General features: G+C 51.2%; 1 protein-coding gene across 2 annotated transcripts; it reads left to right on the top strand.

Annotated features, from left to right (window-relative positions):
• The first annotated feature begins 1,707 nt into the window (after nucleotides 1-1,707).
• TMEM114 (transmembrane protein 114) lies at nucleotides 1,708-13,735 on the top strand. Of its 2 annotated transcripts, XM_060033040.1 has the most exons (4): nucleotides 1,708-1,927; nucleotides 2,185-2,265; nucleotides 12,237-12,374; nucleotides 13,503-13,735. In XM_060033040.1, exons 1-4 carry the CDS (start codon nucleotides 1,708-1,710, stop codon nucleotides 13,733-13,735), a joined length of 672 nt encoding a protein of 223 aa, XP_059889023.1. The 2 variants fall into 2 exon arrangements, with proteins under 2 accessions (XP_059889023.1, XP_059889024.1); XM_060033041.1 differs by lacking the exon at nucleotides 12,237-12,374.
• Nucleotides 13,736-15,532: the final 1,797 nt, after the last annotated feature.

Raw genomic sequence — 15,532 nt, 5'->3', positions numbered from 1 at the left:
TCCCTCTACTTACTCCTCTCTCACTATGTTCCAGCCTGATTACTCTTGGAGTTTCTCTAAAATGTACCAAACCCTTTGTACAAGCCATCCCCTAGGCGTGAAGTGCCTTTATATTCTTTGTGTCTCATCCTCCATGTCACTTCCTGGATTCCGAATCCCAGTGAGACCTCCCCTCTTGTACTTTCTCTCAGAGTACCCTGTTCAAAGCAAGCTTTGTTGAAGGATTCTCTCCCCAATTCATCAAATTTTGGGAGTTGGCACAATATTTCCTTAAGAACGTGTCACAGGAGCACCAAGATTTTGGTCTCTCAGCCATAAAGGGCAGCCTCCAGGGGCCGTTGGTAGCTGCAGCCCCTGAGGCTGGTCATCTCCAGCTTCTAGAAGCGTCTTCTATTTATCCCGGTGTGCCATGCAAGTATGATTTTTTTCCTCTGCATTCCTGGCTTTGAAAAAGCTGGGAAGCCTACACCACACACTTCTTAAGGGTAGGGGTTGTGTTTGGATTGTTTATGGCTATATTTTTAATATAAACTGTAGTGTCTGCCACATCGTAGGCACTCAAGAATCTTTCTTGAAATAATGAAAGGTTTCATGGTGGTGAAAAATGTGGTGGAATTGATAAGGGTGATGGTGATGATAAAGAAGAGGATGGTGATGATAGAAGAAAAGAATGGTGATGGTGATGATGGTGGTGGTGCTGGTGGTGCTGGCGGTAGTGGTGATGGTGGTGCTGGTAGTGGTGGTGCTGGTGGTGGCAGTGATGTTGATGAAGACTTTGGTGGTAGAGATGATGGACTCAGAAGACGTGGCCCATTGCTTTAAAGAACTTAAAATTTTTTTAAAAAATTTTATATTGGGCAATAGTTGATTTACAATGTTGTGTTAGTTTCAGGTGCACAGTAAAGTGATTCGATTATACATATACATGTGTCTATTCTTTTTCAAATTCTTTCCGCATTTAGCTTATTACAGAATATTGAGCAGAGTTCCCTGTGCTATACAGTAGGACCTTGCTGGTAATCTGTTAAAGAGCTTTTATAAAAAAGAACCTGATCTGTCTTTTTCCTCTGTAGCCAGCCTAGAAAAATCAACTGAAGGTGGATTTTGGAGGAAGGGTGGTTGAAGCTGGAGCGAGAGGCTATTGAAGATTACCTGCAAACCCGACAGCCGTTGCCCGTCCTTCTTGCTCCCCCAGTTTGCGGGAAGGCCGCCCTCCCTCCCCCACCCCACCCAGCCCTTCTCACAGTGCAGGTCACCTGGGCGCTGTGAGCAGAGGAGGGAGCGGTGGGAAGGGCGGCAGACGGAAGACTCCTGGCGCACCCGGAGGGAAGTGGGAAGTTGAGTCGGTGGTGCGAGGAGAGGAGCCGGGCTTGGGGAGGAAAGGCAGAGGCAGGGCGTAGTGGCGAACGGCTGGGGGTTCGTGGAGAGCGCGGGAGGGGGTAGGAGGGAGAAGGGTCGGGGGAAAGTGAGGAGTGGGGGTGAGGGGCTGCGCTAGGGCTGGGAGTGTTGACTGAGGTGGGGTTTGGCTGGTATGGGGTTTGAGGGAGGAGCCGGGGCAGGTCCCAGGGCGCAGGTGAGGGGCTGAGGGGCGGAGCCAGGGTCAGAGGGAGGGATCGAGGTCCGGAGGCCGGCTCTCCGGCTCCGAGCTCAGGGACGCGGGAGGCGGCGCGGGGGGCTGCGGGCGGCGCGTGGGGTCCCGGCTCGGCGATGCAGGTGCACCTGGGAGCGCTGGCCGGCGCGGCGGCGCTGAGCGGGGCGCTCAGCTTTGTGCTCCTGGCGGCCGCCATCGGCACGGACTTCTGGTACATCATTGACACAGAGCGGCTGCAGCGGAGCGGCCCGGGGGCGCGGGACCCGGCAGGGGCCTCCAACCGCAGCCAGCTCGAACCTCTGAGCTCGCACTCCGGCCTCTGGCGGACCTGCCGGGGTAAGGACGTACCCGGGTACCCGGGGCGGTGGCCGCCACCGCCGCCCCTGCGCGGCGCCGGGCTCGCCCGGGACTTGTTGCTTGGAGCGCATCCACCCCCCAAGCCCCGGGGCGCGAAACGCGGTATCTGGGGTCGGAAGGGCAGGTGGGCAGGGCTTCTGGGGCTGCCTTCGCAGTTCCGAGAGGCGCCGGGGCGAAGCCTCGGTCCGGGGTCCGAACCCCGGGTCCCCCGCCCACCGAGTCCTCTGCCCATCCAGTCCAGAGCCCGTGCGCGCCGCTGATGAACCCCTTCTGGCAGGAGAACGTGACCTTCAGCGACTCGAGCCGACAACTTCTCAGTGAGTCCGGGGAGTGTGGGATGGGGGAGGACCCGGGGCTGGACACCAGTTTGGGAGCTTTTGTCCAAACAGCAGGCGAGGTGGGGTGGGGGGCGTTGGCGCTGCGTTGGAGAGGGCGGTCGGGGCGGCCTCTGGCACCGGCGGGAGAGGGGAACGCGGGTAGGAGCAGGAACCGGGGTCCACTTGCTCCACCCGGAACGTGTGGTTGAGGATTCATTCAACAAACGTTGGCTGAAGGCTTTCTGTGCGCCAGGCACCGTGCTGCTGCCGAAGGCCCAGGTCAGGCGCTCAGGGGGCGCACAGACTAGCTGGTGAGACCGAGGTGGAAGTGCGCAGTTACATTTCAGAGTGACAAGCAGCACGAGGGAGGGTGGCTGGGAGCCCGAAGAGACACCTAAACCAGCCCGGGGAGCTGACTGTCACAACCCCTTGTCAGCCTTCTCTGCATCCTCGGTGTTGAGAACAAGCGCTTGGCAGTAGGAGGGATGCAGTAAATATTTGTTGAATGATTCAAGAGAGGCAACCAGGAGGCAGAGGACGGCTCCCTGTCGCCAGGGACCATGTGTCTGTTGTTCCTGGCTGATTTCCCAGTGCCTGGCACGGTGATTGGAACTCTGGAAAGGTGGGAGGATAGAATTTGAGAAAGCAAACGGGCTGAATAAACAGTGGAGGAAGGAGGGAAGTCAAAGTCATAGTTCGATTCACTGAGGCTCGCAGCTGGCCAGACATGGAGCTGAACGCTCTCCATCTGTGTCCTCATTTCATCTCCACAGCCTCCCTATGAAGTTCTTTGTCATCTCTGTCTTAATCTTTATTTTTCCAAAGAGGAAACTGAGGCCCAGAGAGGTACCACAGAAAGGACACGATGAGGAAATGAGGACTGAGTTCCATAGACCTTGAAAAGTGTGCGCAGCTTTTGATAGACTTACTGAGTGAGGCTTGGGGATGTGACTCTTAGAATGAAGACAAGTCCCTAGCATGGCCCACAAGGGCTGCCAGGGTCCCTCTCCAACTCCACTCTCCCCTTTGCTCTTTCCTCTCTGGCTATGCTGGCCTTGGTCCAGTTCCTGGAGGGGTGCTCAGTTTCCTCCTGCCACAGGAACTTTGCACATGCCATTGCCTCCAATTGGAGTCTCCCTGCTCCCATCCTTCCAGCTTGACTTGGTCAGCTCCTACTCGTGCTACAGGTTGTGTGGCATTGTTTTCGACCCTGAGCTCCATGAGGGCAGGGACCACGTCTTTCTTGCCACTGCTGGATTCCCTGTGTTTAGCACAGAGCCTGGTATAGAGTAGCCCATGAGCCAAGGTTTGCTGAGCAGGCATGAGAGTGAATGCAAACTCTATTATTTAGAGGTAGAACTCAATCCAAATTTGTTGAATGACTGAATGAGTATATGAATGAACCAGACTCTTTCTCTAAAGTCCAGTGGTGGGCTGGAAAATACTTAACAATTGGCTGTCTGCGGGAGGGGAGAGTCTTGATTTGTGGCATTTGCCAATCTCTGTGGTGTAAATATTCCCACTGTGGTCAGTTTCAGGCTGTCACCATGATGTCAACTGGCTCCTCATACTGCTGAAAACTTAACAGCTGACCCTGTGATATAATCCAGCTCCAGCACACCACTGAATGAAGTTCCGTTGAAGGAGATATCCCCTAGATGCTTGGAATATGAGGGGGGTGGAGGAAAGGAAGTGGTCTCACGAACTCTGTCCTCAGCCCCAAGCTGTGCTAGGAGGAACTTTGGGTGTCCTCAGAGCATATCAAGAGTAATCAAGAATTCCTGTTCAAAAACTCCTGTGTTGGCTAACAGGCTTCTGAATGTAGTGCTGTGGTCCACAGAGAAGGCTGGAGAAGGTAGCAAGGAGATGGTGTACCAAGCTACTACAGCCTTAAAACAAAGCTGGTGTCTCTTTGGACTTTAAAATTGTTCCTGTGCAGCTTATTTTATTTATTTTTTATTTATTATTATGATTATTTTATTTATTTTTGGCCGTGTCGGGTCTTCGTTGCTGCGCATGGGCTTTCTCTAGTTGCGGCGAGCGGGGGCTACTCTTTGCTGCAGTGCGTGGGCTTCTCATTGCGGTGGCTTCTCTTGTTGTGGAGCATGGGCTCTAGGCACAAGGGCTTCAGTAGGTGTGGCGTGCGGGCTCAGCAGTTGTGGCATGCGGGCTCAGTAGTTGTGGCACACGGGCTTGGTTGCTCCGCGGCATGTGGGATCTTCCCGGACCAGGGCTCTAACCCGTGTCCCCTGCATTGGCAGGCAGATTCTTAACCACTGAGCCACCAGGGAAGTCCCCCCAGCCTCTTTTAGGTGCAGTCACATCTATGGCCCTTTGCTGGGCTGGGTGCTGGCATTCAGCCTGCTTATCACATCAGTGAGTAAACTGGATGGCTAACCACAGTCACCACTGGTCTGGCCTCTTCATGAAACTTGATAACGAACCAACCGTGTGTTGTCCAGGGTTTTGAGAAACAGGCAAAACTCACATCCACAGTCTGTTCATCTGTTCCCTTGGCCCTAGGTCTAACGCCCTGCTTCACCACCAACTAGGCACGTGGCTTTGGGCAAATTTCTTACCTCTCCGAGCCTCAGTTCCCCCACGGGCAAAATGAAGATAACTGCCATGTCTCCTCATAAGGCTAATTCAAGGATGAAGCGGGAGAGTGTTTAAAGAGCCTCAGGCAGTGTCTGGCTCCTTTAAGTCTGCTGTAAGTGTTAGCTGCTCTTACTACCACTGTATCATCACAGAGAGGAGGCTGCGCGTCAGACCTCGTGCTCACTGCACATCACCCCCAGAGAGAGCTTTTTCACAGAATCTCTTTATCCCCAGAAAGAGTTTTGAATGTTGTCCAAGTTCTTTTATTATATGAAGACGTTTCATTCCCTTTATGCAGAGCCCATAGAGGAGAGAGGCCAGGTGACAAGCAGCGTGTTCTGTGAGTCAGCCTCCTAGACAAATCCCCGTGGGGGTGTATGGGAAGAACCATTGGTTTTCCCTCCAAGAAAATCCAAGCAGGTAGCCTACTTCAGTACCCAATAAAAATCCACCTTGCTTGGATGTTTTATCTTCCTGATTAGCTCTGGGGATGTCATGGGTTTGGTTCCCTGGCTAGGGACTGGAATTTGTTTTGGTGGCGGGGGGGTCTTCAAATTCAGCACAGTTTACATAAAAGAGCCACAGTCTAGAACCAACCAGGCTAGCTGTATCAGCCAGGAGTCTTTTGATGGTAAGTGACGGAAACGCAAATCATACTAGTTGAAACAGAAAAGGAATTCCTGGTCCACGAAACTGAAAAGCTCAAGCCCCCTGGGATCCAGAGCTAAACTCGATTTCTTTTTCTCCTCTCTGGGCTTTGCTTCTGTTTGGGTTCTGCTTTCAACTAAATCCTCTCCAGAATCAGCAACCTAAGCAGAAGGAGCCTGTTGCCCAGTCATTCTGCAAAACCTCCAGGTAGGTCTCTGACTGGACTAGATTGGATCATGTGCCCAGGTCTGAGCCAGTCAGCGTGGCCGAAGGGAAGGAATGTGCTGATTGGCTGAGCTGAGTCATGTGCCTCTCCCAGCAGGATGTGGGGGGTGGGGTCAGCCACATCATAGATAAGGGCCCTCCTTCCTCCCAGCTGTGTGACCTCTGGCCAGCCACCTCCTTCCATAAATGGGCTGTTTTATAAACAGCAAGGTCCTACTGTATAGCACAGGGAACTATATTCAATATCCTGTGGATGGAAAAGAATATGAAAAAGAATGTGTATATATGTATGACTGAGTCACTCTGCTGTGCAGCAGTAGTTAACACAACATTGTCATTCAACTATGCTTCAATAAAATAATAAATTGAGAAAATAACTGGGCTGTTTTGAGATGAAATGAGATCACAGAAGGAAAGCATCCAGCGTAGGGTATCACCCAAAGCAGGAGGTCAGTTATTGTCTCCTCCTTCTGCTCTAAGTCATATTGTCTCCCTGAACCTCAGGCTTCTCATCTGTAAAATGGAGCTAATCATTGCAAATGCCTTTGCTTAGTGCTGGGGATAAAACATGATGAGACAGGTGGGGTCCTTGCCACATAGGCTTAGTGTCTAGTGCAGGAGACAGATAATAAACACACGGACCAGTGAATAAATTAACATAAAATGGCTTCAAATAGTAGTAGGTATAACAAAGGAAATAAAACAGGGGCATGTAATAAAAGGAGGTGGGGACCACTTTCAGTGGAGTGGTTGAAGGGCAATAAAAATAACAGTCAATGATTACAGAACAGGTGCTGTGTGCCAGACCCTGTCCTGAGGTCTTTACGTGTTTAACCCATTTAATCTTCACAACAGACCCACGAGGCAGGTACAGTTATTATACTCCTCACTTTTCAAATGAGGAAACCGAGGCACAGAGAGGTTAGGTAAGTTACCAAAGTTTGCACGGTAACTGGTTGATCTGGGATTTGAACCCAGGCAGTTTCTATTCTTTTAGAATGATGCTACGTCGAGGGTAATTCCAGTATAACGTGAGTGTGCCAAGACCGGAGGCCACGGCAGACCAGGGGAAAAGTTCCCAGCCTGTTTCTTGGGTTCAGAGTTCTGCTATCCTCCACTGCCTATAGTAGGAACTCAACACGTGAGAACTAAGATTACCATGTAGAATTAATAACACTAATAATGTTGACAGGTCATTTTTTTCCATCAAGAGCAAATACGTACCAGGTGTAAGAGATCTTTTCGACTCAGAAGTGCTTTGCTGCAAAGGAAAAGCAAACCCAGAAAAATGCCAAGTCGTTCACGCCAAGGATAACTGTGTGAATGATTCATTATTGCACTGTTCAGAGAATAGCTCGATGGGAAAAGCAGCCTTGCAGAATGCTTGTGAGGTCAGGAAGCCCCGGGGTGGTTAGCGAAGTAACAGTCCTTCTCTTAAAGAGAGCAGAGAAGTATTATTCTCCAGAAACATCAGAAGCTCTGGCGAAAGAAGGAAGTCTCAGGAACCATTTCCCAAAGGGGAAGGTGTCACTATCTTTATTTTCAAACCTTGTCAGTATGACTTGGAGACTCCAAGAAATGCTCAGAGATATTCAGTCCTGTTATGCCTGGTAAGGAAGTGGATTTTTATAATTTTTGTAAATTTTCGAGTCTATTGTCATCAGAACATAGCTTCCTTGAGGACAGGGCTGCATGTTAGTTATCTTCCTGATCTCCAACATTATTAGTATTATTAACTCTAGACGGTAATCTTAGCTCTCACGTCTTGAGCTCCTACTGTAAACACTGTAGTGGATTGAAAGGTATCACCGCCCCCCCACAAAAGATGTGTCCACATCCTAACCCTCGGTACCTGTGAATGGGACCTCATTTGGGAAAAGTAACTTCGCAGGTGTAATTGAGTTAAGGCTCTCGAGATGAGATCATTGTGGATTAACCTAAATCCTGTGACGAGTGTCCTGGTAAAAAAAAAGGAGAATCACAGAGGAGAGAAAAGAAGGTCATAGGAAGATGAAGGTGGACGGAAGGATGCTGCCACGAGCCAAGGAATGCCAAGGATTGCCGGCAACTGCCAGAAGCTGGAAGAGTCAAGGAAGGATCCTCCCCTGGAGTCTCTGAAGGGAGCGCGGTCCTGCTGACACCTTGATTTTGGACTTAGGGCCTCCAGAACCATGAGAGAATAAATTCCTCCTGCTATTAAGACACCTAGTTTGTAGTAATTTGTTATGTCAGCTCTAGGAAATTAAAACAACGATCTCATCTATAGAAGTGCACCCCCCTCGCTGCCCACCCTGTTTTTCTGCATCATCACACTCATGTCCTTTGTGACACTTGGTCTGTAATTATCCCCTTTATTTCCTACTAGTCTGTCTCCTGTACTGGACTATGGTCTCCATGAGGGCAGAGACCTTGTCCCCTGCAGCAGCCCCAGGCTCTATGGGGCCCATAGACGTTTGTTTCTGAGTGAGATGTGACTGGAGGTGGGGACATTTCCAAGTAGAACATAACTCAGAATCAATATTTATGTCCCCAGACAGCAGTCCTGAAAATCAGAAAATAAAAAATACCAAGGCACATACCAAAAAAATATATATATACTAAACCAAATTTCAGCAGGCGATCTTACAGCTTTCCCAGCGGGTGTCCTGTTCTTGCACAGACATTTAATTGCACATGGACGCGAACTCAGCAGCAGCCTTGTCTGGGGACCTCACACGTGGGACTGCTGGGCCAAACCAGCTCCGGGAAACCTCATTACTTTCTAAATGAGAAATGATTTCATTTCTCAGCCATCATCTGGAGGCAATGCCATGCAGGAGACAGAGCTTACAGAACCAGGTTTTCACACCAGCTGCTGTGCTTCCTTTCCCAAAGTTTTTCCTTTAGAAAGAAAGGAAAGAAAGAAGGAGGGAAAGAAAGAAGGAAGGAAGGAAGGAAGGAAGGAAGGGAGGGAGGGAGGGAGGGAGGGAAGGAAGGAGGGAAGGAGGAAGGACTACAGGTCCCGCCCCCTGGAATCACATTTTATCGTGTGACAGCCCCGGAAAGGAAATCAGCTTTGTTTCCTCGACTTGCCAAGGCTGGTGGCATTTAGGGTCTTGAAGACAAAGAGATTTGATCACAGTGGAAGTCCAACTGAGTGATTATCTTCATCATCTTTATTGTTGGCAGGGTTATGGTTTATTTAATGCTTGCTCTATGGAACTCTCCATTTTCTCCACACACATTGTTCTTATGATAATACCATGAGCTGCACATTATGACCTCCATTTCATGGATGTGAAAATGGGGTTCTGAGGATTAAGTGACTCACAAAAGACAAGCAATTTGGGGTCAGAGGAGGGGGGGATGGATGCTGGTGGCACTTTTCTGAGTCATTCTTTCTCTGGCCTCCCCTTATTCTCTCCTGCTCATCCCCCCACCTGTCACTCTTCTCCAGCAGAGGATGCTTCCAGTGGCTGGGAAGGATATGAACTCCTGCATCCTTGCTGGCTTTGCTCCCTGCTGAGCCCTGGAACCTGGCAGGTGCTGGATACACACTTGTTGACTATCGCCTCCGTCCTCTGGTGAAGCCGCATTCCTTCACGTCTTAGCTGCAGCTCAGCCCCTGTGAAATTTTCTCAAACACCCTGGCTGAGTTGGGTCCCACTCTGTCTGCTCTCTGTTCCAACCTTCATAATAATGGTACCATATTGACACCCACCCAGATCTCCCACTGAACTCTGCTCTACTGTAAACCACTGCTTGTGGCATCTCTGCTTGGAGTCCAGCAGGCGTCTCACCCTTGACAAGTCCTGGTATCCACCGCAGCCCACTCTGCCTCCCCCATCTTTCCCATCTTGGCAGATGGCAACTCATCCATCCCGTGGCTCAGGCCCTAAATCTCAGTGTCACCTTGCCCCTCTCTCTTTCTCCTACTCTCATCAAAGTGGTTGCTTGTTTTACCTTCAAAATACACCTGGGCCCCGACCACTTCTCACCACCCCACTGCTTCCATCCAGGTCCAGGGTTATTGCAGTAGCCACCCCATGGTCTTCCTGCTTCCAGCTGGGTCCCTGTACTGTTTTCTCGGCCAGCTGAGAAGTTACCGCAAGCTCGGTGGCTTAAAGCAATAGGAATTTATCGTCTCAAGTTCTGGAGGTCAGAAGTCCAAAATCAAGGTGTCAGCAGGATTGGTCCTTCTGGAGGTTCTGGGGGAGAATCCATTCCAGCCCTCACTCCTGGCTTCTGGGGGCTGCCGTCCATCCTGGTGGTCCTTGGCTTGTAGAAGCATTACTCTGATCTCCATCTCTGTTTTCACCTCATCTTCTCCTCTGTATTTTCTCCCCTTTCTCTTATAAAGTCAAAGAAGATATACAGATTGCCAACAGAGACATGAAAGTATGCTCAATGTCACTAATATTAGAGAAATGCAAATCAAAACTACCATGAGGTATCACCTCACACCGGTCAGAATGGCCATCATCAAAACATCTGCAAACACTGAATGCTGGAGAGGGTGTGAAGAAAAAGGAACCCTCTTGCACTGTCGGTGGGAATGTAAACTGATACAGCCACTGTGGAGAACAGTATGGAGGTTCCTTAAAAAACTAAAAATAGAACTACCATACGATCCAGCAATCCCACTACTGGGCATATACCCTGAGAAAACACAAATTCAAAAAAAGTCATGTACCACAATGTTCATTGCAGCTCTATTTACAATAGCCAGGACATGGAAGCAACCTAAGTGACAATCGACAAATGAATGGATAAAGAAGATGTGGCACATATATACAATGGAATATTATTCAGCCATAAAAAGAAACGAAATTGAGTTATTTGTAGTGAGGTGGATGGACCTAGAGACTGTCATACAGAGTGAAGTAAGTCAGAAAGAGAAAAACAAATACCATATGCTAACACATATATATGGAATCTAAAAAAAATAAAAAAGGTTCTGAAGAACCTAGGGGCAGAACAGGAATAAAGACACAGACCTAGAGAATGGACTTGAGGACACGGGGAGGGGGAAGGGTAAGCTGGGACGAAGTGAGAGAGTGGCATGGACATATATACACTACCAAATGTAAAATAGCTAGCTAGTGGGAAGCAGCCGCATAGCACAGGGAGATCAGCTCGGTGCTTTGTGACCACCTGGAGGGGTGGGATAGGGAGGGTGGGAAGGAGGGAGATGCAAGAGGGAAGAGATATGGGGATATATGTATACGTATAGCTGATTCACTCTGTTATACAGCAGAAACTAACACACCATTGTAAAGCAATTATACTCCAATAAAGATGTTTAAATAAATAAATAAATAAATAAAGTCATTGGGTCTCACCCGAGATGAGCTCATCTGGAGACCCTGGACTTCGTTACATCGGCAACGACTCTTGTCCCTAATGAGGTCACATTCACAGGTTCCTGCTGGATGTGAACTTGGGAGCCGCCTTTCAACCCACTACGCCCTCTGCTGTCCACTCTCAATATAGTGGCCAGAGGGACCTTTAGAAACTGAAGTTAAATTATAGTTTCTTCCGCCCCAAACTGTCTGGTGGCCTCCATCTCATTCAGAGAGAAGTTCAAAATCTTCCCGATGGCTCAGGAGCCCCACGTGAGCTGCTGTTAACTCTGCCTTCCTCCTGCACTGCCTTCCCCTCCCTGACTCCCCGCTGCCCTCGCCGGCTTTTGCCAGCCTCAGCCGCACCGGGCACACGCCCTCCCATCTCAGACTCCGCCCCCGCCCCTCCCTGCGGCTCCTCCCTTCCGGCCCTTGCGCAGCTGCCTCCCTCGCCTTCTTCAGGTCTTTGCTCCAATGTCACTTCTTCAGTGGAGCCACTGCTCTGGCCCCTCCTCTGCTTTATTCACGCCCCGCCCCAGGAGTTTGTCACCACCTCTCAACTTTGTCACTTATTTGTTCACTTACTTGAATCCACACAGCCCGACGAGGGCAGGAGTCCTGGTGGATTTGCCGCTGAATCCGCTGTGCCGGGGACAGAGCCTGGCACAAAGCATGCACTCAATACACATGTGCTGAGTGAAGAAGCGAATGAACAAGGACAATACTTCCCTCGCAGGGTGTGTGAGAATTACTTGAGCTGATACTCATACAGCACAAAGTCTGGCATAGCTGAGCCTCGATAACTGTTGCTATTAATAATATTATTATCATTATTATTATTTTTTTTTGCGGTACGCGGGCCTCTCAGTGTTGTGGCCTCTCCCGTTGTGGAGCACAGGCTCCGGACGCGCAGGCTCAGCGGCCATGGCTCACGGGCCCAGCCGCTCCACGGCATGTGCGATCTTCCTGGACCGGGGCACGAACCCGTGTCCCCTGCATCGGCAGGCGGACTCTCAACCACTGCGCCACCAGGCAAGCCCTACCATCATTATTATAAGCAGCAGTGGTGTTGATTTCTTCCCCCAGCGTTTGGGTGCTGGCCCACAGGAGGTGCTCAGTGAATGTCTGTTGATTAACAGAAGGATGTTAGTAACCTGCTGTCCTCCTGTCTCCCCTAAGCCATGCATGGGACGTTTGTGATTCTGCTGCCCCTCAGCCTCATCCTGATGGTTTTTGGGGGGATGACAGGGTTTCTGAGCTTCCTCCTGCGAGCCTCCCTCCTTCTCCTGCTCACGGGGACCCTCTTCCTCTTTGGAGGTAGGTGCCCACCCTGCACGGGGCCCGGGTTCCAGGAGGGGCTGTGCCCGATCCCCCAGAAGGGAAGGGTTGGGGGGTCCCATTGCTTCTGGGGCTTGCTTCCCCCTCCTGTGATCTCCTAGCTGGAAGGGATCAGTAGCTCCCCACCCAGGGTCCCTGGGTCTGTGTTCCCAAGAGAGAAGCGTAGGGGTGAGAGCAGATTCTGAGAATCGCTTTGATTATTTCACAGAAGAAGCGTGTTATGAGAGCGTCAGCGTTAGGACCATGGGCTGGAGGGAGACCCTCACTCTGGCCACCCTCAGTCTTTCATGTGCACCTGCCATCCTGACAGGCGTTGCTTTGATTGATTAAAACCAAACTCACAGCTGGTTGTTTTATGGCCTCCCTGCTTCTGGTGCATTTGAAATGGACCTTAAAAAAGAACAAGAACAGTAATGACACACACACGCAGAATCCATGGAGGGAAATAAAGAAAAGTAATGCCTGGAGGTGAGAATACGGTGAGGGTCTGATCCCCTCCACCCACCTGCTATTATTATTAATATTGGCATTAATAGTTTGCCCAGTGACTAATTCTCCAAACAGCACCTTCCAGGGGAACTCTCCTGATGGAGAAATTCTCTAATTTGCCACGAAACAGGCAACGAGCACTTGGCGTGTGGCAGGTGCCAACGTGGAGCTGAGATGTTCATTTAAATTAATAAAAGTTTAAAGAGCCGTGTGGGGCCAGTGGCTATGGGACTGGACAGTGCGTTCTAATAACGTATGCATGGAGCACTGCCGTGTGCAGGGTGCTGCTCTGGGGGCTGGGCATCCAGGGTGGACCCTCTGGAGCTCACATTGGGGCAGACAGGCATTGGTTAAGTCGTTTCACAAACAAATTCTGACCTGGGAAGTGATGGAGGGCCATGTGATGCTGTGAAACCCCACGGTGGGTTGGACTGGCTCGTGGGGGGGCGGGTCCAGGAATCGCCAGGAGCTGAGATGCGGGGATGGGCAGGAGTTACCAGTGGCAGGAAGGGAGGGGAAGGGAGGAGGGAGCACACTGGGCAGAGGGACCGGCAGTGGGAAGGAGGGGCAGTGCCCGGGGATGGGGGTCTGATCTGCTCTCCTTTGCAACCCCTTCAGCCTTGGTGACCCTCGCGGGCATCAGCGTCTACATCGCGTATTCAGCCGCCGCCTTCCGGGAGGCGCTGTTTCTCCTGGAGGAGAAGGCCCTGCTGGACCAGGTGGACATCCGCTTTGGCTGGTCCCTGGCCCTGGGCTGGATCAGCTTCATCGCCGAGCTCCTCACCGGGGCGGCCTTCCTGGCAGCAGCCCGCGTGCTCAGCCTGAGATGGAGGCAGGACCAGGCCATCTGAGCCCCGATGCCTGGTCGTGGTGGGAGGGAGGGGCTTGGCGTGGGGGCCTCATGGACCCATCTCGGTGGGCTGCGGCTTCCTCTTCCTCAAAGGCCACCACCTGAGAGCCGCTGTGGACCGGGCTCCAGCCCTGGCTGCTATCTGAGTGCTGCCTGGCATGGTGTGTGCTCTGTCTAGGCACGTGTGTCTCATGTGGGCTGGAGGAGGCTGAGTGCCAAACCCATGAAAAAGCAAAAGCACCTCCTTCATCATGTACAGAACTTACTGATTGCAACCTCCGTGAGTCTCCTCTGGCTTCACTTCATCCTCACTCCTGCCCTTTGGATGGGGTTCTCTTCTTTGTTAAAGAAACGGAGGACCAGAGAGGTTAGGTAAGTGTTGCAAAAACACACAGCAAGCTAGAGGCATGTTCTCCTTTATCACAGCTTTTCTGAGCAGGTTCATGCCGGCTGGCTGCGACGTGGATCCTGTGTGTGGAGGATGCTGCGTCTCAGACCCCGGGCTTCATGCTTCCCGCGACCTGGAACCAGGCAGGAGGCACCGTGGGAAATTGGAGGGCAGGCAGCAGAGATCTGGGCTTCGCAGCAACCAGGAGGTGGATGTGTCCTCCCTGACCCCAGCCGGGCTCGTGCTCACCTGGTCTAGAGTCCTGAGTCTCAAGCAGAAAAGGCTCAGTTAATGCAATGATTCTCCGTGGTCAGCGACTCGCTTTTGAAACAACACAGAGTCATCCCAGAGATGAAAGCCCCTCTTGGACGTTCAGGCGGTCAGTGGTCCCATTCATGTGTCACTTCACAGGTGCCAGGAGGTCCTCATGGGAGGAGAGGAAGGGTCAGCAAGCCACAATCAGCAGGAAGGGCAACAAGCCAACTTGTGATGCCCAAGAAGCGCTCATTGGCAAGCTCACCGCGGAGGAGAGAATTACCCGCGCTCACACTTAGTGGGAAACAGTGATCCTCCAAACACAACGAGCATCTCCTGGACCATCGGCTTTGCATTTAGCCTTCATTCCAACCCTATATGTGAGCTCAGGACACCCCGAGCCTGTGATAGAAATAGTTTCCACATCAAAGTGTTGATGGAGCCCAGTTCCCAGGTGTAACATCCAAGGCCAGTGAGATTTAAACACACTGGGAAACACATAACCAGTGTCATGTGCTAAGTCCTCTGACATCCCCTGAATAAGGCCTGTGCCTGGGCATCAGCAGATCTCAACCCTAACGCCCCACTGCAGTCACCCGGGGAATTTAAAAAATGCCCAGGTGTCACTTCAGGCCATGAAATCACAGTCTCTGGGGTTGGGGGCCCAAGCACCATTAGCTTCCAGAACTGCTCCGGTTTTTCCCGAAGTACAGCCTGGGTTGAGACAAGCATCAGACTGGCTTAGAACCCGGACAGATGCCCGTGTGTAACTTTATAAGACACAGGTGGGATTTCCTGTGGTGATGGTCTCAGCTCCGTAAGAGGCTGCATTTGGGGGAACGACAACAATAAAAACCTCAAGAAGGAGAGTGGCCTGGCATCGGGTTCATACTAGCGCATCTCAAATTCATGGAGATCTTATGAAAATGCAGCCTCTGATTCAGTAGGTGGGGTGCAGGGCTGGCGATCCTGCGTCTCTAACCAGCTTTGATTGGGAGGATTTACACAGCGTAAACACACGCGGTCTCCTTGAAAGCAGCAGGGGTTGTGGCTCGCTTCTGCACTAGCATGGGAGGTCTGTACTATCACAGGCCGGGTCCTGGTGACATATTGCAGCCCTTCTTCTCTGAAATGATGACACCCCATAGCAGTCGT

The sequence above is a fragment of the Delphinus delphis genome, chromosome 15 (genome assembly GCF_949987515.2).
Source record: "Delphinus delphis chromosome 15, mDelDel1.2, whole genome shotgun sequence".
In the NCBI taxonomy this organism is placed as follows: domain Eukaryota; kingdom Metazoa; phylum Chordata; class Mammalia; order Artiodactyla; family Delphinidae; genus Delphinus; species Delphinus delphis.
This window is presented reverse-complemented; position numbering and strand designations above follow the sequence as displayed.

Excerpts from the sequence above, each read along its gene's own strand:
- TMEM114 (XM_060033040.1), top strand. The coding sequence starts at position 1,708 with ATGCAGGTGCACCTGGGAGCGCTGGCCGGCGCGGCGGCGCTGAGCGGG. Across the intron at positions 2,266-12,236 it reads CTCGAGCCGACAACTTCTCA|CCATGCATGGGACGTTTGTG; the intron begins GTGAGTCCGGGG and ends GTCTCCCCTAAG. Across the intron at positions 12,375-13,502 it reads GACCCTCTTCCTCTTTGGAG|CCTTGGTGACCCTCGCGGGC; the intron begins GTAGGTGCCCAC and ends CAACCCCTTCAG.